A 21,496-nucleotide genomic window follows, 5' to 3' on the forward strand; every position below is an offset into this window, starting at 1 on the left:
GTTTATAGACCTCTGAGCAAACGTATCTGGTGACTCTTTTATCATATGACCCTTGCAATCGTCTTCAAAACTACTGCATTGCATCACAAGGTTAAAGAGCCACAAGGTCTCACGGTTGTTTCTGGGGCCAGTGTTGGTGTCCTTCCTTTCTCTGTGGCCCAGGCATGCTGACAGGTGTCTGGGGGTGGTGAGGCCCCCCGCCTGTGGGTATAGGGAGTGTGCGGCGGGGGTTTTCATCCTGTGTTGTCTGGTCTCCGGCTGGCAGCTGGGAGTGATGGCAGGGATAGGGGCAAACCAGGCACAGGCTCTTCATCCTGTCCTCGGTGACTTCTTAAGGGGATGAGCGAAAAGGGAGCCAGTCATGTGTGTACACCAGCCCCTGTCGGGATCAGACAATTGTAGGAGATAGTTTGCCTCCACATACGGAGTCAGCGCCATGATGCAACCTTCCACCTGGCTTCAGAGAGCAGAGGGCCTGCTCAGCTCAAGGAGAGAGTTGACACCAGGAAAAGCTCACCTGAAGTGAATCCACTTAAAATGGGGACCAGAATTTGATTGGGTGTGTTGGGGATTTGGGGAGAGAGGAAGTCTGATGGGGACTTTAATCATGAAAACTGAATGAAATTATAAAAGCTTATTCATAATTTCAATATATTCTTATAATGAACAAAGAAAAAATCACGTTTGCCTTTTGAGTGAAACCATGTTTAGTATCCTATGGTATCCTTACTGTTTGATTTTTGCAGTATAATCTAGAGGGAATTTTTGCAGAAATATTTGAGATCTTCCTCAGTTTCTTTATGGACCTCAGCCTTTTGATATTCACATTGTTCTTTTTTATAAGTATCTCTAGGTGACCACCTTATCACATCTCCCTTTATTGTTAACGTCTGAGTCTGCCAGGTCCACATTTTTCAGTGTGTTTGCTTGAGATTTGAGCAGTTTTTTATAGCATTATTTGTCAAGTTTGAGATCCACTGTCTTGCAAGATTTGCAATTAATCTGCATTATATATGTGTCATTTGTCATATGTTTACAATATAATCAATTAGAGACTAACAGAAGCCTAGAATGGGTAGGACAGACACTCTGGGTTCAGATACTTACGAAGCAAGGAGGGTCTACTTTTATAAGTAGTCTGTCCATTAATGAAGGTTTCCACGTGATGACTTTCACTTCTCAATGCAGTCTCATGGCGACAGGACTTGGCTAATGAACATGCAAATAATGAAGACCTTTTAACTTATAGTTCAGGTATGTTTTAATATACATACTCTTTGAACTTAGCATCTATACTTCTCAGAACTTAGAGGCCTCACAAGTACACAACGAAAAAGTAAGACTATTCAGTATCATTCTTTGTAATAGCAAAACATTGGAAGTAGCCCATGTATGTGTCAACAAGGACTTGATTGAATAAGGTGGCCAACTCTTAGCAACCATCTCTGGGTAGTGATAGATTATAGGAGGCTCTGACTTTTTGTGTAATTTCTGATAGATCTCTTTTTTTAAAAACGCTGAACAATTTATTTTGCATCATTTCCCTAAGGACTTGCTGGCTGCTGCTGGCCAAGGAAGAGGGGTCAAAAGGGCACCAAAGTCCAAATCAGCCTCCACTGGGCACTTAGTGCCTTGTCTCGCTCAGCGCACGCTGGGCCTCTTGCCCAGGTCCCAGCATCCCCCCACCCCCCGCTTCCTTATCATGTGGGGTAGAAATGCACCTCCAGGCCTCTGGAGAGAAGCAGGCTGATGAGGGGCTGCGGCAGCCACCTTTTCTCCCTTCAGTGCTTCCCTCCGCAGTTTCACGTCCCTTCCTCTCCCTCTCCATGGCTCGGCTCTAAATGCACCGTGTCTCCCCGTGCTCTTGCTTTCTCACTCTCCTGGTCTTTGTGCGTGACATTCCCTCTGCCTAGGATGCCCTGCCTCTCCTCCCCCACTCCTCTGGGCTAAGTTCCAGTGTCACTCTGTAAACCCTCCCCGAGCATCCCCAAGCTTGCTTTAGGTGCGCCTCCTGTGTGCTGCTTTCACCCGCTGGCGTTGACCAGAGGCGGCACCTATCACATTGCTTTGTCATTGCCTGGTGTTTGTTATCACCTGCTCAAGAGAAAAAAACATGAAGGCTAAGAATGCAGGCTCAGGAACCAATCTGAGTCAAATCCTAGCCTATCTCCCAGTGATACAATCTTGGGCAAATTATCTCTCTGAACTTACCTCACAGGGTCGTTGTGAGAATTAAATGAGTCAACGTACGTAAAGCCTGTGGCATACAGTAAGTGCTCGATAAGTGTTAGCTCAGGGCTGTACGTCCTTGAAGGCACAGACTGTCTTGTGCACTATCCTGTCCCCATCACCTAGCATGGTACCTACCTGGCACACGTGCATCCAACCTTTATTGACTGAGTCAGTGAGTGACTATCATCTTTTAATCACTGGCAGATCATCTTGTCCTCTGCTTCCTGTTTTTACAGTCGACAATCTTTAGAAGCAAAGACCATCTAAAGAAAGAAAGTAACCAAATATGTACAGGTTATCCACCCTATAGAATAAGGTGTTGTGTGAAAGCTCCCAGTTTAAGAAGAGACAAGTGTTAAGAGGTTGAATCTCTTGGCTCCATCTTGCTGTGTGATTCAAGTTGGATGCACAGCAATTTAATGAATTGAAACAAGGGTCAAAAGATTATCAATGGTGGCTGATGGCCATGATCCAGATAGTTCCTACTGTTCCCCCATCCATCTGCCATTTTAAAGTGGAACTACCAGGGAAAACAAAGGTGAATTGGAAATCACTAGGGTAGCTTGCAGCCTCATTCAGCTGTTCCACATATAGCTATTGGGTAACTTCTATGTGTCAGACACCAGGAACATGGGAAAAAAACATAAAAGATCCCTGCCCTCTTGGAGTTGATGTTCTAATAGGGGGAGACAGTTGTAAATGGTGACTGCTGTTTCCCTGGCACTGTAGGGCAGAACCTCAGCAAACGGTGCTGGTGGCCATTTCACATGCACCCATGATTCACCTCCCTGGTGCCTGGCAGAGAGGGAGTGGGATTTTTTGTGGGAGTCCTAGGCCTGTGTGTCCTCCCAGGTGTTACCTTGACCTGATCAGCTGGCTCCACTTGCAGGGCTGCCGACTAGCCGTCTGTTTCTGATTGTAAGGTGTGAAATCATCGTCTGCTGCCACTACACAAAGGCTTGTTCCTGCCCCATCACTGCTCAGGCATGACACAGCTGATGGTCTGAGCCCTAGACGGAAGGGTCACACCCACAGCTCTGCCGGGTGACAGGCAGTGACTATTTGATAATGGCTGCTGACAAAGTGCTTGTGGTGGGGAGTGTCCCCAACAGGAGGCTGTTCTGCCCCCAACAAGCCTCATCCTGATCCCTAGTTAGGATACACCCCCACCCCACCCAGCCTCTCCCCAGCCTCAGCTGGAGTCAGGTGCCCACTCCGGGTATTTCTGTAACTTGCACCAAGATTACTGGGGTCAAAGCAATTACTACATTACTTTTTCTAACTACATATTACTCTTCTTTCATGATACAAATAAAATGTGTTTATTGTTGAAAAAAATGTTCAGTGTAGCTAGGTAACATCCACTGTCCCACTACCTGGAAATAATAGCTCTTGACAGGTTGGTTTAACTCCCAGAAAATTTCCTAAATCTGTAAAAATGCATAACTTTTATAAAAACAGATGCTTATTATTCACTCATCTGTGTCAATAAATGGTGTTGAAACAACTGGACATCTGTTTTTCACTTGTAGCCAAAGTCCTTTCCAGACAAATCAACGGTTTAAATGGAAAAGGGCACTTGAAGCATGTTGCAAAGCCTGGAAACCGTAACGGAAAGGCTGATGAATTTGACTACACAAAAATGATAAAGCTTTCTTTACTGGAAGCAGTTAGGCAGGATTTAGTAAGGGTGGAAGCTATATACCCCTATGACCTTGCATTCTCCTTCTAGGTAATTATTCTAGAGAAATTTTCCTAGATGGGCTGAAGGAAATGAATACCGGGACTTTTCTCTCAGCATTATTTGTAATAGCAGAAGAAGAAAAAAAAAACTGGAACAAACCTCAAAGTCCATTATTAGGAGAATAGGAAGATAAATTGTAGTGCATTCATATGACGAAATAGTACATAGCAGGGAGAACAAATAAAGTAGAATGACTTTGCCTCCCCCCAGATTTTGTCTGTGTCCCAGGGACATTTGGCAGGGTCTGGAGACATTCTTGGTTCTCACACCTGGAGAGGGGGCGGTGAGCAACTGGCCCCTAGTGGGTGGAGGCCGGGGACGCTGCTGTGATGCACTGGACAGCCCAGCATCCCCCTCCCCACAAAGCAAAGAATTATCAGGCCCCAAACGTGAATGTCACTGGTGCTCAGACGGAGGAACCTGTGCTAGACTAAATCAACGCAGGCAGATCTCATCAACAATCTTGAGTGACAAAGGAAACCGCAGAATTACCTAGTTTGACATTTCTACAGATACATGCATATGTAGCACAAGTAAAAAGCACATATGGGAATAATATGCACCAATTTCCCAAATCTGGAATTCAGGCATTATTTTTTTTCTTTTACTTATTTCTCATGATGTTGGAACTGCCTCTTTATTGATACAAAAGATAAACAATACGGTGACAGTGTGTCCCCCTGTGGCTGTTTTATGTAGACTAAATATACAGCTATGGAATTATCAGGAGAAATGAGGGGCACATTTTCACCGTTTTGATAACAAATTCCCGAACAGTTCTCCTAAAAGCTCGTACCAACTTACACTCCTAGCCGCAGGTGACAGTATGTTGTGATTTCTTTGTTTGCTCTGCCTCCCTCGCTAGGGCATGAGCTTCCTGGGGACATAGGGTATGGGACATGACATCTGTCCTTGTATCTTCAGTGTCTTGATAGGTGCTCAGCAAAATTTGGTTGAATGGATTACAGCTTTACAACACGTTGCTGAGGTATGGAGGACGGAGAGAAAGAAGGCACTCATCCCTCAAGAAACCTACAGTTAGTTTAGTTTTGTTAGAAAATCAACTGCTGAGCTATGATCCTGCAGGACTCAAAGGACGGAGAGGGCACTTGGGGAGGAGCAGCCTGGCAAAGCCGATCCCAGGAAGTGCTACTGAGCCAGGTCTTGAGGCATGAGAGTCCTCCCCATCCTTGGCAAAGCAGAGGAATGGCATTCCAGATGGGCAACAGCTCAAAGGTGTGGTGACAGGGGTGAGTAAGGCATGTTTGCGAGATGGTTAGAATGGAGGTCATTTGTGCATAGACTCCGTGGAGGATCTGATTAGCAAGAAAAGCAAGCCTTGTCCAACAGGCTGAGAAGTTTAAACTTTACCCCCCAGGCAGCCGGGAGCGAAAAGACAAGGAGGCAAGGCTGCGCTAACCAGGAAGATTAATCACTGCTGGTTCGCCCATCACACCTGTCCAGTTCTGCTCTCAAAGTGCCCCGCTGGTGCGCCCTCTCCAGGGAACCATGGCTAAATCCCAGCCCCCTGCAGGTTAGGAAGGGCGGAAGGGTGGCGTTAGGGAAGGCGGCAGGGCCTGTGAGGCAGGGTGAAGGGGACCAGCTGGTGGCTTGTACCCAAGGAGCCCTTACTTCTTCCTGTGCCGCACCTTGGCTCCAGAGGCGTGCTGGAGCCTGCACGTGGTGGCTCTTGGGAGCTGATTTTGTGCACCTCTTCTCAACTCCGTGTTCCGTGACATCAGATTGGTAGCATGAACTTGGCCACGGTGGGGGTATTTATGCCACAGAGATCGACAAACTACGCATCGGGTCTTCTGTCCCCCAGCCCTGTTTTCTGGCACACTACTGGCTGTTTTCTTCTGGAAGTAAGGGGAAATCAGTTACTCAATTTGGAGAAGAGCAGGAGGGGAGATTCTTGTTTAGGGAAGCTAACTGGAACCTTTAAGAAAATGAGTGTGTGCCAAATAATGGACCCACCATCTGAAGTAAACCCAGATTCCTAAGAGGCAAAGACTGGCCCTTCACAGGCACCATTCAGTGCAGCTGAGCATAGCGGTTACCAACACTGACTCTGCAGCGAGACTCCTGGGCTTGAATCCTGGCTCTGCTATTTATTTACTAGCTGTGTGACCTTGGGCAAGTCACTTCACCTCTCTGTGACTTATGTTTGTCCTATGTAAAATGAAGGATATTATTAGCCCATCTCAAAGGGTTCTTGAGAGGATTAAATGAGTTACATGTACATAAGCTCTTAGAACAACTTTTGACAAGTAACTAGTGCTCTGTCAATAGTTGTTAAACACGTAAAATAGAAAACTGAAGTACGCAGGGAGGCAATGTGACTTCAGGTCACCCAGGGAGTTGAGGCAGAGCTGGACTCAGAGCCCACGCCTCTGCCATGGCAGGTAGCCCCACTAGTCTTGTCTGGATTTCTTTGACCTGACAAAGGTCATGGGACTCCTGGGGTTGATCCATGTGTCTTGGTGTTGGCTGTGTACATAGAAGGCTGACCCAGTGGCCTCTGGCCTGGAACTGCTGGTTGTTGAGGTGTCCTCCAGGTACAGAGCTGCCTCTGCCTGGGGCAGGTCACTCAGGAGCCCAGGCAGCACAGTGACCCTATTACCGAGGTTTGGCAGGTCATTTGAGCCAGCACTGCCCCAGGCATGAAGGTGACTTCCACCAAACTATCAGTTGCAAACAAACAAGACAGAGACGTACGGTAATAATAGTAGCTCCTGTTTATAAAGCCCCTACTACGTACCTGCCATTCGATCAGTCACTGGATGCCAGGCAGTGCTCTAGGAACTTGGGATTCAGCAATGAACAAAATAGACAAAATGCCTACCTTTGTAGAGCTGACATTTGTTAAGTGTATATATAAGATACACAATGGCTTGAAGGAAAGTGAGGCCGGGAAAGTCTGGTGGGCCCGGGCTTGTGATGGGTCAGGGAGGACTCTCAGAGGAGGTGATGTGTGGCAGTCCTGAAGGGCAGGAAGGAGCACCATGCACAAGGCCTGCAACCTTGCTTCCACAGTCTCATTGCCAGGTGGGTGTTGCTGTCCTATTGTACTGATGAGGAAGCTCAGAGACATGCACTCACCTGTGCAAGGTCACACAGCTCTAAGTGTTGGCGTGAGAGTCAAACCCAGTTCTGCCCCGCAGTCCTCGGCTACTCTCCTCTGGCTCACCAAAGTACTAGTCCATCCAAGAACGTGGATGTCACAAAGCCTGGGGGTGTATGGCTGCAGGCAGCCAAGATCTTGGGGTCGGGAGGGTATGTACAGGGTTCCTGAGGGGAGCAGGTCTGCAGTTCACTCAGGAACACCTCCTTGAAGAGGTGAGTTTGGAGCTGAACTTTAAAGACCAGGAAGAAAGGGCAGTTCCAAAGCGTGGCGCGTCTGGCTTATCCAGAACCTCAGTGGGAGCAGTGAGGGCCGTAGACAGGGAGGGGCCTGTTTGTAATGAAGTTTGGTGCAACCTCTTGGCGAGAAAAAAGTTCCCCAAATTCTGGTTGTGCACCCTGGTTCTTAACCAAGAGCCTTTTACCACCACACACAGGTCCAGACTTGCACACACAGCATATACCCATGGGCCTTGCCTCAGGGAACAGGGAGAGAAAGTGGAAGCCACACCTCCAGGCCAGATGGTGCCCACCTGACAAAGACCACACAACCCAGACACCTCCCAGGAGGCTGGTTCCAAGCATATTCCCCCATTGATGTTCCTGTACTTCCACCATTTGTGTCTTCAAACCACATCCCCGCACTGTCCCTTGTACCCACAAGAGACACAAAAATCTTTGGTCACACTAAATATTTGCTGAGCACCCAGTGTGAGCCAGAATAGTGCCGGGGGCTCAGCAGTGACCAAGGTACTATCCTTGCCCTCACGGAGCTGGTTTCTTCATTGGTGGAGATGGGCATCTCACAGAGGGCAACGCAGACTAGTTAAAAGCGTGCTGATTGCTACAAAGGACAGTGCAGAGATCAAAGGGGGGCAGAGGCCTCAACATCGCTGGAATATTCCACCAGACGGATCCCTGGCCACATCTTCACAGGGTTGGGTCAAGGATAGAGGGCCTGTCCTGCAGGCCGGTTGAAGGAGGTGGGTCTTGAGGAGGAGTAGCGGGGGTGTGAAGGATGGGGTGGTGTAGGATGTGAGGAAGAGGGGTCTACATTCTGAGTCCCAAGAAGGCTGGCTGGGAGGTACTGCTCTAGCAGAGCTGTCCCTACCCCTATCCTCCACCAGGGGGTGCTAACTCTGAGGGCAGGCAGGGAGGACCAGGTCAAGGCAAAGGGCGGGGAGGCTGAGGGAACAGCTGAAGGGTGAAGGGCGCCTGATAACTCTGCTCTTGGGATGGATGTTCTGTTCAGGCCCTGAGTCCCCTGGAAGGGGAAGGTGTTCTGGGGAAAAATGGACCCAGTAAGCCGCCCCAGGTGTTCTGAGCTGGAGGACTTAGCAGAGACTGTTGGAGTTGGGGGGAGGGGGTGGCATGGGAGGAATGAGACTGGAAGGCAGGTCAGATGTGGGAACAGAGTGGACAAGTTTGGAAGGCAGACACCTGCTCATCCCCCAGAGTTCCCTTGCCCTGAATTCAGATGCTCCAATGTCGCCTCCTCAGACAGACCTTCCCTGCCTCCCTGCTACGCCACCCCCACCTAAAACCATACTCACAGTCCTTCTTTATATCCTTACTCAGCAGTATTTTCTCCATAGCACTTAACACTACCTGACATTACCTTTGGTTGAATCATATAAAATTGTCAAATGTCAGCAATTTCAGAGGGTTCAACCCAATACTATGTTTGTTCACTGGTCTTTCATCTGCCTCCTCCACTAGAATGTCAGCTCCACACAGCAGCGATTTTTATCTGTTGCATTTCTGCTACATCTTCAGCACCTAGATCAGTCCCTGGCACACAGTAAATGTTGAATAAATGGGTGGATGAATGCTTGGGCTGGGAATTTGGCAAAAACTTGATAAAGGAGTTTGATGTGAGTTGGAGTCAACTAAGGGGCTCCTGCTGTGGCAGGGACTGAACAGCAAAAAGGCTGGGGCTGAGGGCAGAGCAGCCAGGATACCCGGGCCTGGGGGGCAAAGCTGGACAGCACTGAGGAAGGAGCTTGGGTGAGCACCTACTATGTGCCAGGCCCTGAATCTCAGACACTTCTCCTGTCATCTCTTTTAGTCCTCATGACGGCCCCATGAGGTGGGTACTGTTACTTACTCTCATTTTACAGATGGGGAAATTGAGGCTTAGAGAGGCTAACTAACTTGTCTGAGGCTAACAAGCCACAGAGCAGCCCCCACATGCCCTCACTCTGCATCTCTCCATCTCCTTACAATTTTGATTGTTTTGTGGAGTCTTGAAAACCCCTAAGGAGCATGAGAACCTCTCAAGAGTTGGGGCCAGAGCTCTTGGGCTCCCTTGCTGTTTCATCCCTAGGAGACCCCAGGCAGGTCATAATTTCTCCTTTTGTAGAGGTCTCACAGCCAGTGAAGATGCGAGTTTGAGTTGCTGGCCCGGCTGTTTGGCACAGAGAGGGCTGTGGTGTTTGAGGAACTGCCAGATTTCTGAGGCCAGATGGCACCTCAGTGGCCAGGATTATGGGCAGCCAGCCTCATCATCATGTAGGGCTTTTGCCTCAGTTTCTAAGAAGCTAGTTAGCCATCCTCAGAACCATGTCCCTGCCCTCTAGAGGCTCACAGCCTCACTCGGAAGACAACCTTATAAGAACAGCCACTTCTCAGGCACTTGCTGGGCCCCAGACAGCCTGGCTGGTGGTTAAACAGGCAGACTCTAGAGCAGGACACCAGGTTTGAAGACTGTGTCCACCACCTTCTTGGTCATGTATGACTTTGGGCAAATTAGTCATTGCCTCTGGGCCTCAGCGTCTCCATCTGTGCTAGGATAACAGTGGTATCCTGACACCCAGGAACTGCCCAGTCCCATCAGCTGGACCTTGTTGTTGCTCGGAGCTGGCCCGGCCCAGCTCATGTTACGTGCTCCTGCTAAATGCAGACAAACCATCTGTGACCACAACAGATCAAGACAAAAACAAGACACTCTGTAATCACATCTGAGCACAGAGAAAATATGAGTATTGTCCAGACCACAAACATGACCAAACACCCCCATGCAGCTACTCTGAGTGAAGGCTGCTACTTTACCAATTATGGTTCTCTCCTCATTCTAGTTGGCCCTCCTTCCAGGTAAGATATATTAAGATACCTAATCAGAGAATCACCTCTACTTCCTGATGGCACCTAATCCAGAACAAAGTCCAGCTTCCTTATATCCTCCACGAAGTCACCTAACATAAGCCCAAATCTAATAATATGTGCGTTCCAACACCCTCTTACCGAGACGTGCCCTGATTCCTGTGTGCATGTTCTTCTCCGTGCAACGAGTGACAAACCCAGTTCGTTTCCCCACAGGTGTGTTTCTGAGGATCTTTGGCTGGAGGCATTGACAGTCCCTACCTTTGTGTTGTTGTTATACTGCACTTGGAACGATACATTCCCAAGACTCTTCAAATATACTCGTCATGCTTTAATGTCATTTCCATTTTACAAGGAGGACACTGAAACTCAGAGAGGGCAAGGAACTTTGCCCTGGGTCATACACTGGTACTGCAGAGGCAGGATGGAAATTCAGGTCTCCTTCCAAAGTTGGTTTAACCCCCTGACTCGATGTTAATAGGGCAGAAACCAACACCACAATATTACGCCAGTGTCTGGCAGGAGAAGAGCTCAGGGGCCCTGGAGCTCAGAGAAGAGAACCCTGGGGCTGTGGGAGGGGAGCACCCAGGATGTCCTCAGTGACCCCTTCCTCTTTCTCTCCCATTAATGACTCCCTAGAAAGGATCGTCCATGGCACATCTCTCCAAAGCTGCCTGGCTGCTGAGTAAATACCAGTCCAGCTGAGGCCTGAGGAGGGGGTCAATGTCAGCAGAGTCTGAGGCCTGAGTCACTTCCTGACCGTTGCTTAAGAGGCATCCAGAGCCACAGCCTGAGTGGCCAGCTCATGCCCTCGCAGGATTGCACCCACTTGGGCAATGAGCATTTCCCTGGTATTTCTCACCTTTCTGGGCTCACCTCTGCCACACTCAGGTTTTTGAGACACAACACAAAGGCTCAAGTCCCGACCCTACCCTGGAGAACTGGATCTTCAACCCTGAAGGAAATCTGACTCTCCTGGACACCACTCTCTTGCCTGTGCCCAGCCCTAGACTCTGGCTTCCAGGATCCCACCCCAACTTCAGAATCCAAGTGCCTTCCACTGGCACCTTCAACCCTAAAGGTCGAAAACTCCTGCAACCCTCCCAGGCTTGTAGTCCTTTCCCTTTTCCTCCCACAGTGTCTCAGGGCTGGAGTAGGGGGTGGGACGGGGAGAGGGTGGAGAATATGTCAGATCCCCAGGGCAGGATGTACTGAGGGAGACATGGTTTGATCAGTAGTCATGTCCTCACGATGGGTGAGGCAGATGAAACGGAGGCTACTTCCTTTGAGGAGCAATGTCTCTCAACCCTGAGACGCTGCATAGCCTCAGAGCAGAGGGAGCGGACTCTAGAACCAGGCTGTACTAGCTTCTTCAACCCAGCTCTGCCCCTAACCAGCAGTGTGACCTTCAGCAAGTTACTTAACGTCTCTGTACCTCAGGTTCCTCATCTCTAAAATGAGGATAATACTACTACTGACTCAGAGGCCTCTTACTACCTCTTACTAGGATTAGGGGAGTAGTACATGTAAAACACTGGGAATAATGACCGGCACATGGCAAACACAAGTGCTCATTGAATAAGAATTTTTCACTTCTAATGGGCAGACTCTTCTATTCATTCTCCATGCAGTTTTTGATATCCTACTGCCTGCCAGATATGAATATGACAGATTCCCTGCCTACAATGCCTGTTGGGCATTTCTGTGGGGTCCCTGGACCCCCATCCCCCAGTGATCTTCTAGTCTGTGCCTGATGCTGCAGCACAGCATGGGAGGGGCTGTGGCACAGGATTCGGGTTCCAGACACTCCCTAGTGAGGGCCCCCAGCTTTCTGTAGGCCACAGGCAAGTTCCTTTCCTTATTGAAGACACCCTCTCCTGCTGACAAAGTGAAGCAAGTAGTCCCCACTCCTTTCATAAACCCATTCCCAGGCCAGCTAGGGCTCAGAAAACCAGGCCAGGCATCTGGACCTCCTGCGGCCCTTCTCTGCCCCCAACCCTGTTCCTGGGGGGGAATCTGTGACTCAATTTTAGCACAGAATCTTCTTCAGATTGCACAAGTCACCAGAAACAGGTGGCAGAAGGCTTTGGCTTGTCATTGCCCTCATGAGGCATTAGGAAGCCAGCAGCAAGCACTATGTTCAAAATTGGAAATCTGAACCTAGACTGGATAGTTGCTATTACATAATTACTGTTATTAATTTTAGGTTTAATGATATTGTGGTTATGTTTTTAAAATAATGCTTATCTTTTAGAGATACAAAAATATTTATGGATGAAATGATTTGATACCTGGCTTTGCTTTAAAATAATGGGAGAAGAAGGATGTAGATGAAACAAAATTGACCAAGAGTTGATACTGTTGTTGAAGCTGTGGGATTGGAGCCATGCAGGGTCATTAGAACCTCCCTATAAAAGTGTGATCCTCTGGACCTGGGAGATGGCTATAAATGCAGAATCTTGGCTCCACCCCAGACCTACTGAATCAGAATCTGCATTTAATAAAATAAAATCCCCAGGGGATTCGTATGCACATCCAAATTGAGAAGCGCTGGGCTGTTTTGTCTCCTTTTGTACATGTTTGAAGTTTTCCATAATCCAAAGGTTGTGGGGTTTTGTTTTGTTTTCCCAGAATTGTCTTCAAAATCTCCAGGAGCTCTTCCTACTGAGTCCCTCTCAGGAGGGAGCTAGGAGGCCCTGTCTTCTAGTCCTCCGCCTTCAGCGGGAGCCCCTCGGGTCTATCAGCCCCCAGCCCCACTCTAGCACTGGGAGGGAAGCACCCCTTCCTGCAGGGCAGCGCACCTGCCGCTGCTGGCTGGTCTGTGGCCGGGCCCCACACTCCAGGGCTGGCGGAAATCTGGGGCTCCCCAGCGCGGGCCTTTGGGCAGGCCTGGGCGTGGCCACGCGGCGCACCTGGGCGAGCCGGCAGGTGGGACGCGCTGCCGGCCGGGGGCCCCGCCCTCGCGCGGGGGAGGAGCGCGGCGCGGGGCGGGCTCTGCGGGGACCGCGGGCGGGGGTCGGGTGCTGGGAGTGCGGCGGGCCTCGAACGCGGCCACTGTGCTGGGGCCGCCAAGGTTGGGTGCCCGGGATGAGCCTCACCCGGAAAAGGGGTTTCTACAAGCAGGACGTCAACAAGACCGCCTGGGAGCTGCCCAAGACCTACGTGTCCCTGACCCACGTAGGCAGTGGGGCCTACGGCGCCGTGTGGTGAGACCCCCGGGCCTGCGCGCCCGCTGGGGATGGCGGGGGGACGCCCGGGGCGTCGGGTCGGACCACTGGCGGGACGCCGGTGGAGCCTCCCGGAGATCTGGGGCCCGATTAATGCCCCCTTCCCAGACCCGCCTCCGGTGTCCCCTCTCCTACTGGGCGCTCGGGGCCGTGCGCCTCCCACGTTGATCGAGGACCCTAAGGCCCAGAGCCCTGCGGGCTTGGAAGAACTTCGCGAGGCTTTTCCGGGATGAGCCCTGGAGCTGGGAGGAGGCGGCAAGCTGGGCATCGAAGTAGAGTAGGAGCGAGAAGCCTCAGACTGTGCAGGCTGGCCCAGGGCCGCTCCAGGCGCGATCTCACTTTTCTCACCGGCTTGGTAGGATCTCTGTGGGTTGAATTAGGACTGGATCTGGTTCTCCAGGACTTGAATCTTACAAGGGACCCCAGAGTTCATGCGGGTGAATCCCTTTTGTTACAAATGGGTACACTGAGGCCCAAACAGGGAGAAGTGATTCACCAAGTTGCATAGAGTGAGACTCCCTCTGGACTCTGGATCCTGTTGGCATTAACCTGTGTCTGATCCTGGTGCACTGCACGTCTCTCAGGTTCTGCCACCTCCTCCCCCCACTGTGCTTTCAGCTTCTCCCTCACTTTTCAGGTGGTGGGCATCAGTTCTTCCTAGCCTAGCCGACTGGCCAAGAGGGATTGGGGTAAGGGTGGCCGTGACTCCCCAGATGGCCTGGGAGATACCACCCAGGATCTGGAGTCTGGGCTGCCAGGGAGGAAGCCGCTGCCTGCTGACCTGCCTATGCCCCTACAGCTCTGCCATCGACAAGCGGTCAGGGGAGAAGGTGGCCATCAAGAAGCTGAGCCGGCCCTTCCAGTCTGAGATCTTTGCCAAGCGTGCCTATCGAGAGCTGCTGCTGCTGAAACACATGCAGCATGAGAATGTAGGCTGGGCCTGGGAGCTGCTCTGGGGAGGCAGGGAGCCGAGGGTGGCCCCAGAAAGGGTCCTGACCAGGCCCCTCCGTATGTGTGAGAAATGGCCTGAAAGGGTACAGGGAGCTCCTGACAGGGCCAGCAGAAGGGGAGTCTCCTCCCTGTTCCTCTGGCCCTTGTTCCTCACCTAATTATTACAATCAGGTGCCAGGACCTGAAAGGGTGCAAAGGGAATTTTTGGCAAGAGAGCAGAACAAGCTTTGTGAGGTGCAAACTTACCGTCTCACTGTTATGAGGAAATGGATACAGAAGAACTTTGTAGTTGTTCTAGATCTAAGAGCTGGAATCCTAGTTAATATTGTTTTCACATGTGGCCCTGTTAATGTTAACAACAATAATAATACAGTGATACTTATTGAGCACTTACTTTGTGCCAGGCACAATTCTAAGAACTTTGCATAAACGAACTTGTTTAATCCTCACAATATCACATAAGATAAGTACTATTACTTCAATAGGGAAACTGAGGCACAAAAAGACTCACAGGTTATATGGTTAGTCAGTGGCAGAGATGGCAGCAAGCCTCAGTGCCTAACCTCTAGACTGTCCCATCTGATTGAAACAGCCAGGAAAACTAGAGACCCAGTGCTGGGCCTGGCACCCAGGCTTTGTTCCAGGATACCTAGATTGGAAGGCAAACATTCAAAATAATGATTTCAAAATATTGTGTACATTTTAAGTCCCATTGCTCTTCAGCAAACCCCTCTCCATGTCCTCCAGCCAGGGGCAATTTTGCCCCCAGCTCCAAACCAGCCCTTTGTCAGGCATGGTTGGATATGGTGGGATACCCAAGGTCCAGAGCAGGCAGCCTGCTGACTGGAAAGCCCCTCCTTGTTTCCCTTCTTCACTTGTGGTTCTCAGCCTGAGTTGAGAGTGGGTTTGTGCTGCTTGTCCTGACCACCAGACTTGGGTGTAGTAAGCACAGGAATGTCCACCTCCCTCTCTCCCCAGCCTGACTCTCCATCACTGTGCCCTGCAAACTCCCTCCCAATTTGGGGAATTCCTCTTCCACCTCTGCCCCTTTTATTGCTTCCAAGGCTGGGAACCTGCTTCCTGCTGGAGATGGTGTTTTGGAAAGGACAGGTGCAGGGCTGTGGCCCCAGAGGAGGGGAGCAGAGGGCAGCAGCAGCTGCCTAGCCCTCACTGGCAACCTCTCCCCAGGTCATCGGGCTTCTGGATGTCTTTACCCCAGCCTCCTCCTTGCGCAACTTCCATGACTTGTGAGTCGGGCTGCCGTGGGTTCCAGGACATTTGCAGGCCTTACTTGCCACTGGGGAGCAAGTAAGGAGAGGGTCCAGATTCTCTTTTCTGGGTAAAGGTGCTTCCTGCCCCAGGAGTCCCTGTGCCTTTGGGCTGTGGAGAGATTCTTTAAGCCAAGGGTGGAGAGAAATGGAGGGAGGAAGAAGTGGGAGGGGCTTGTGGGGTGCTTGCCTGATACGGAGCTGTCTGTCATCTGCTTTGCTTTACCCAGCTTTATTGCCCAGATATTATTGCCAGTCCCCACAGGGTTTGCGTCAACTTACCACACCATTCCCTGGGGGCGCAGGTGTGGGTCTGGACCTTGGGCTTTCCCTAGCATAAAGTGAGGATCAGAAAGCCTTGGCTGCCTCTGGCTGATGTGATATTTGACAGAGCCACAAAGAAAGGAAAATTTTAGTTCCATGGCTTTGCTAGTGCAGTACGTGGTCTAAAATTTAGGAACCTTTGGGAAGGTGGCTTTTTTTTTTTCCAATCCTATTTCAAATGCAGCTGCAGGTCTCTTTGTTAGGATGCACCCCCCACCCCCCCACACACACACAATATAATGCAATGATTTTAAATGGAGATTTTTCCTATGATGCCAGCTGCTGTGCTTAGCATTGGAAATTTAAAGTGGACCAGCCCTTTAGAGGCTGGCAGTGGTGAATAACGACACTGGTGGTCAGTGCTTTGGGTCTGGGTGGAGAGCTGTGAATTGCAAGCTGCCTCAGTGGACTTCAGAGAGGAGGCAACTCAGAACTCAGTCCTGATGGATGAGTAGACATTTGCCTGAGGTAGAAGGGGCTAACGGCATTCTGTGGAAGGAACTGCATGGACAAAGACCATGATGCATGAAAGAGACTGGACCATTTGGGCAATCCTGAGAAGTTCAGTGTGGCTAGTGGAGGCCAGCAGCTGGTTTGGTCAGGCTGAGTCCGGACTTGGTCCTACAGGCAGCCTTAAGTCCACAGAGGTTTTGAGCAGGGAGCTGATGTAGTCAGATTAGATTTTGGGGATGCACTCTGGCAGCAGTGAGAAAGGGGTGGGGAGCAACTCTGGGAGGTGGGGAACATGGAGAGTAGTGTTTGAGACCCAAACCTTGATCTAAATAAAGCAGAGGTGATGGGACACCAAGAGCAGACTTGAGACCCATTGAGAGGCAGGACTGTCAGAATGTTGTATCCCTTGGGATGCAGTGGCTGGGAGGGGTGACTTAGAACAGGGGATGCCAGGTTCCTGCTTGGAATACTAGGTGGAGGGCAAACAGATCCTGAGAGAAAGATAATGAACTCCATTTTGGACACTTCATTTTTGAAGAGCTTATGAACATTCAAGTGTTTAATCAGCAATTGCAAATAAATCTGGAGCTAAGGAAGGTCTGGGCTAGGGATGTGGGTCTGGGCTGGAATAATCACCCACGGATGATAGCCGAAGCCCAGGAACAGGTTAGTATAGAACATGATGCTATACTGTTGTAAGACAACAATATTTAAGAGAAAATACAAGAGGACGAACAGGTGGAGAGGTGAGAGGGCCTGATCAGTGGTAGAAGTGGCAGAGCAGAGAATCTTGAGGGACTGTCAGACTTTGCAAAAGGTTCAGTAGAAAGAGAGCCATGTGTGTGCATGTGTGTGACCTTAGTTGAGCAGCGCTGGCGGTGGGGCAGGAGCAGACACCAATTGTCAGGACTGGGACTGGAAGTTAAGGCAGTGGGGTCACAGGTGAGGAGCATTCTTTCTAGGAGTTTGATCAGGGAGGGAAAGGGAGAAGGAGTGATTACTTGAAGAAACAAAGTCAAAGGAAGGTAGTTATAGCGCCATGAGACTTCAGCAAGTTTGTCAACTGAGGAAAGAATCAGGGTCCATGTAAAGGTGAAACTCAGAGGTGGAGAGGGGACTGAACAGGGTCCATCGGGGACAGGGTGAGGTCAGGTGGAAGAAGACTTCAAAAGTGACAGGCTCATAGAGATGGTCTCCATATCCTTTTTTTTTTTTTAAATTCCTTTAAAAATCATTATCTTTTTTGTTCTGGACTTTGCTGTTACTGCTTTGAGTAACAGTTACATTTTGCTGACCTTGATCTGTTTTGCAATCCTATTAAGAGGGTGCAGTGGTTCAGCTATCTCCTTCCTTCTTGCACCCTCCTGGAAACTGTTTTATTGTTTCCTTCTTGGAAGGAAGACCTTTTTCGTGGCGGGGCGGGGGGGTCGAGGGGTGGAGGAAGACATTTTTAGATGGTCGAGGAGCCATCTCAGTGGGGCATGACCCTCTGGGAGAGAAAATATTTGTATAGAAGCAGAAATACTGGCAGATGTTTCTAACTCACAGCATGGCTTTCCGTGGGGCTTGGAGGAGGGCAAGGAGAGGGCACCTTTGAAGAGATGAACACTGCTCCATTTGGTCTTCCTGAGCATGCTCCAGCTGAAATACTCTAAGCTCTGCCAACTGGGAGGCTTCTGGGGCCAGGCTGAGAGCCAGGAGCCAGGAGGCCCGCTGCATGGGAGTCTGGCTGCTGGTGGTGGGGCTGGTTCTTCTCATATATAGAGGTCATCTCTAAGGCCCTCACCCCTCCTCTGAGCTCCGACCTGGGGCTGGGTAGGGCTGGGACTGTTCAAGAAGCCCTTGTGTCTTGCAGCTACCTGGTGATGCCCTTCATGCAGACGGACCTGCAGAAGATCATGGGGATGGAGTTTAGTGAGGACAAGATTCAGTACCTGGTGTATCAGATGCTCAAGGGTCTTAAGGTGGGTGGGACCCTGGAAGATGGCAGAGAATGGGGGCTTGGTGTTGAGATCTGGGGTCTGGGGAGGCCAGGCCTTGAAGGCTGGAGAGCACACTGTGACAGGGCAGAGAAGCTCTCTGGGTCAGCCTGCAACACCTGGTGCTCACCTGGACTCACCCTTCTCTCTCTCTCCCCAACACAGTACATCCACTCAGCTGGGGTCATCCACAGGGTGAGTGCTTTCTCTGCTACATCCTCAGAGGCCCCACCCACCCCTAGAAGGGTTCTCCACATCACAGGGGCAGGGAGAAATGGAGGGAATGTGGATTTTCCAGGCTCCACCTTGGCTTAGGAAGGTCTACTCAGAAGAATTGCAGTGTTCTGGGGAACTTTCTGGGAAAATGTTGCAAACAAAGCCCTGAGCTGGGTATTTCAGGCTCCAAGAGTCAGCAACATGGATGGGCCCTGAAGGACACCTAGTCCAACCGTCATTCTGCACAGGAGACTGACACCTAGAAAGAGGGAAAGGGGCCAGCTGAGGTCCCACACTGGGTGGCAGCCGATTGGGACAGCTCCCATCTCTGCCTCTGCCCAGTGCTCGCTCTCTCCTCTCATTTAGGACCTGAAGCCAGGCAACCTCGCTGTGAATGAGGACTGTGAGCTGAAGGTGAGCGGGCCCAGGCAGGTTAGCCTGGGCATGGGGTGGGCCCCTCTCTGTGGGAGCCCCAGAAGCTTCTCCGGGAGCCTCCTCTCCTCAGCAAGCTCCTTCTCCCTATGTCCCCCGAGTCGTAGATCTTGGATTTTGGGCTGGCGCGGCATGCAGACGCGGAGATGACTGGCTACGTGGTGACCCGCTGGTACCGGGCCCCTGAGGTGATCCTCAGCTGGATGCGCTACAACCAGACTGGTCAGTGGTCAGCTGCCCGGGGGAGGGGGGTCTTCTTTGACAGCTTCCGCAAGGCCGTCTTGGTGATTCTGGGTTGACTGACTGCTGGGTCCTGGTCAGCTGGTCCAGATGACACTTCTTCCCCCTCCCTCTGCAGTGGACATCTGGTCTGTGGGCTGTATCATGGCAGAGATGCTGACAGGGAAAACTCTGTTCAAGGGGAAAGATTGTATCCTTTGCTACAAAAGCCATACTCCATCCAGGGATTCATTCCTTCAACAGACACTTTATTATTTAAATCTCTTTTTCCCTTAATGTGAAAGTGATACTTGCTCTCTGTGGAACAATTTTAAAATGCAGAGAAGCAAAATCATGAAAACAAGTCACCTGTCATTCCACCACTATGTAGAAAATACTTGAAGTTTTAGCACCACATATAGGCATTGAGCACCTGTGTGTGCTGCACAGGGATTGAGAAGATGTGGGGTCTGCCCTGCCAAACTCAGAATGTGAGGGGCAAGATGTGAAGAAATGGATGGAAGTGACTGAGTGAGATGAGGCTGGGAAGGCAGCACGTCCAGGAGCATTTGTGGGGAGGGACCCTTAACCCAGCTTGGCAGGTGGGAAGCCTTCCAGAGATCTGAGTCCTGAAGGATGAACCTCCCCTCCTGAAAGAAGGGGGAGGTGAGTGTCTGCAGCCTGGATGGTCCACGGTGCTGGGTGGGCCTGATTGAGGGGCAGCAGGAAGGGCACCTTCAGACCTGCCCCCAAGGAGTAAGGCTGAGCCTTAACCTGATGTCAAGACCTGGACCAGCTGACCCAGATCCTAAAAGTGACCGGGGTGCCGGGTGCTGAGTTTGTGCAGAAGCTGAATGACAAAGCAGTGAGTGGCAGCTGGGCCCAGGCTGATCAGGGTCAGGTGGGCTGTAGACCTTTGGGGCGGTGGGTCCACCTGCACCTCCCCTCTGCCCTGGCAAGGGCTCTTGCCTTCATCTCACTTTGGATTCTGACCTGAGCCATCTGCCCCGCTCTGGGGGAATCCCTGCTTTATACCCCATGGCCTGAGGGGCTGACAACTGGGGATTATTCAATGCTTTTCCGTCTTCCAGGCCAAATCCTATATCCAGTCCCTGCCACAGAGCCCCAAGAAGGATTTCTCTCAGCTCTTCCCACGTGCCAGCCCCCAGGGTGAGTCTTGGGGCCTGCAGTCTGTCCCAGCGGGTAGGCTCTCCCATTTCCAATGTGAGGCTTACACGCTGTTACTGCAGCTGTAGATCTGCTGGAGAAAATGCTGGAGCTGGATGTGGACAAGCGCCTGACGGCCTCGCAGGCCCTCACCCACCCCTTCTTTGAACCCTTCCGGGACCCTGAGGAGGAGACAGAGGCTCAGCAGCCACTTGATGATTCCTTAGAACATGAGAAACTCACAGTTGATGAATGGAAGCGTAAGAGCTGGGGGTCTCAGGCTCCTTCCTCTCTCTGTCTGCAGCCTCCCTCTCCTCTGCCTCCTTCCTTTTCCTGCCTGGCCTCAGCCGGCCCCACTGCTCTCCTGGAAACTATCGCCTCCTTCTCTGAGCCGATACTGTCTCTTGTGTGTACTTTTTTCTTCCTGAGCTGAGCTGACTTCCTGTTCCACACTATGTTTGAGGTGGGAGGTCTCTCTCTTGCCCTCACCAGTTCCTACCCACCTTGAGCCACCCTGCCTTTCTTAGAGCACATCTACAAGGAGGTTGTGAACTTCAGCCCCATCGCCCGGAAGGACTCTCGGCGCCGGAGTGGCATGAAGCTACAGTGACCCTCGCTGAGCCCAGCAATGACCACATGGCACTACCTGCCAGGCACTGCCTCTGGGACCAGTATTTATTTGTTGCTACTAAAGTTTCAACCCGTTTTGGATTGTAGCCTTCCAAGCAGAGGACAGAAGGCCCTTGTCCTTGTGCAGGAAACAGGCAGAATTCAGAGTTGTTGATTGGGAGAAAATAGCTCTAATCATAACCAGCCACATTAAAGCACCCATCTGGAGAAAAGCACGTGTGTGGGGTCCTTTCCTTCATGCTGGTAGTGGGGCTGAGGAGTGGGCTAAAGCGGGATAGGGGTCTCCGGCAATGATGGTGTATTCATTTGCTAGGGCTGCTGTAACAAATCACCACAAACTGGGTGGCTTAAAATAACAGAAATTTATTCCTTCCGTTCTGGATGCTGGAAGTCTGAAATAAAAGTGTTGGCAGGGCCATGTTCCCTCTT

The 21,496-nt window shown here is 50.8% G+C and overlaps 1 protein-coding gene across 9 annotated transcripts; it reads left to right on the forward strand.

Moving 5' to 3' along the window:
• The first annotated feature begins 10,383 nt into the window (after positions 1–10,383).
• MAPK13 (mitogen-activated protein kinase 13) lies at positions 10,384–21,279 on the forward strand. Of its 9 annotated transcripts, XM_064476437.1 has the most exons (13): positions 13,388–13,407; positions 14,228–14,357; positions 15,444–15,489; positions 15,568–15,626; positions 18,280–18,388; positions 18,569–18,598; positions 18,986–19,033; positions 19,159–19,273; positions 19,410–19,481; positions 20,056–20,171; positions 20,362–20,440; positions 20,521–20,697; positions 20,965–21,279. In XM_064476437.1, exons 2-13 carry the CDS (start codon positions 14,350–14,352, stop codon positions 21,045–21,047), a joined length of 942 nt encoding a protein of 313 aa, XP_064332507.1. In that variant the 5' UTR covers positions 13,388–13,407; positions 14,228–14,349; the 3' UTR covers positions 21,048–21,279. The 9 variants fall into 9 exon arrangements, with proteins under 9 accessions (XP_064332508.1, XP_031290698.1, XP_031290697.1 ...); XM_064476438.1 differs by lacking the exons at positions 13,388–13,407; positions 15,444–15,489 and adding an exon at positions 10,384–11,282; XM_031434837.2 differs by lacking the exon at positions 15,444–15,489 and having other exon boundaries at positions 13,201–13,407.
• The last annotated feature ends 217 nt before the right edge of the window (positions 21,280–21,496 follow it).

This window comes from Camelus dromedarius, chromosome 19, assembly GCF_036321535.1.
Source record: "Camelus dromedarius isolate mCamDro1 chromosome 19, mCamDro1.pat, whole genome shotgun sequence".
NCBI classification, from domain to species: Eukaryota; Metazoa; Chordata; class Mammalia; order Artiodactyla; family Camelidae; genus Camelus; species Camelus dromedarius.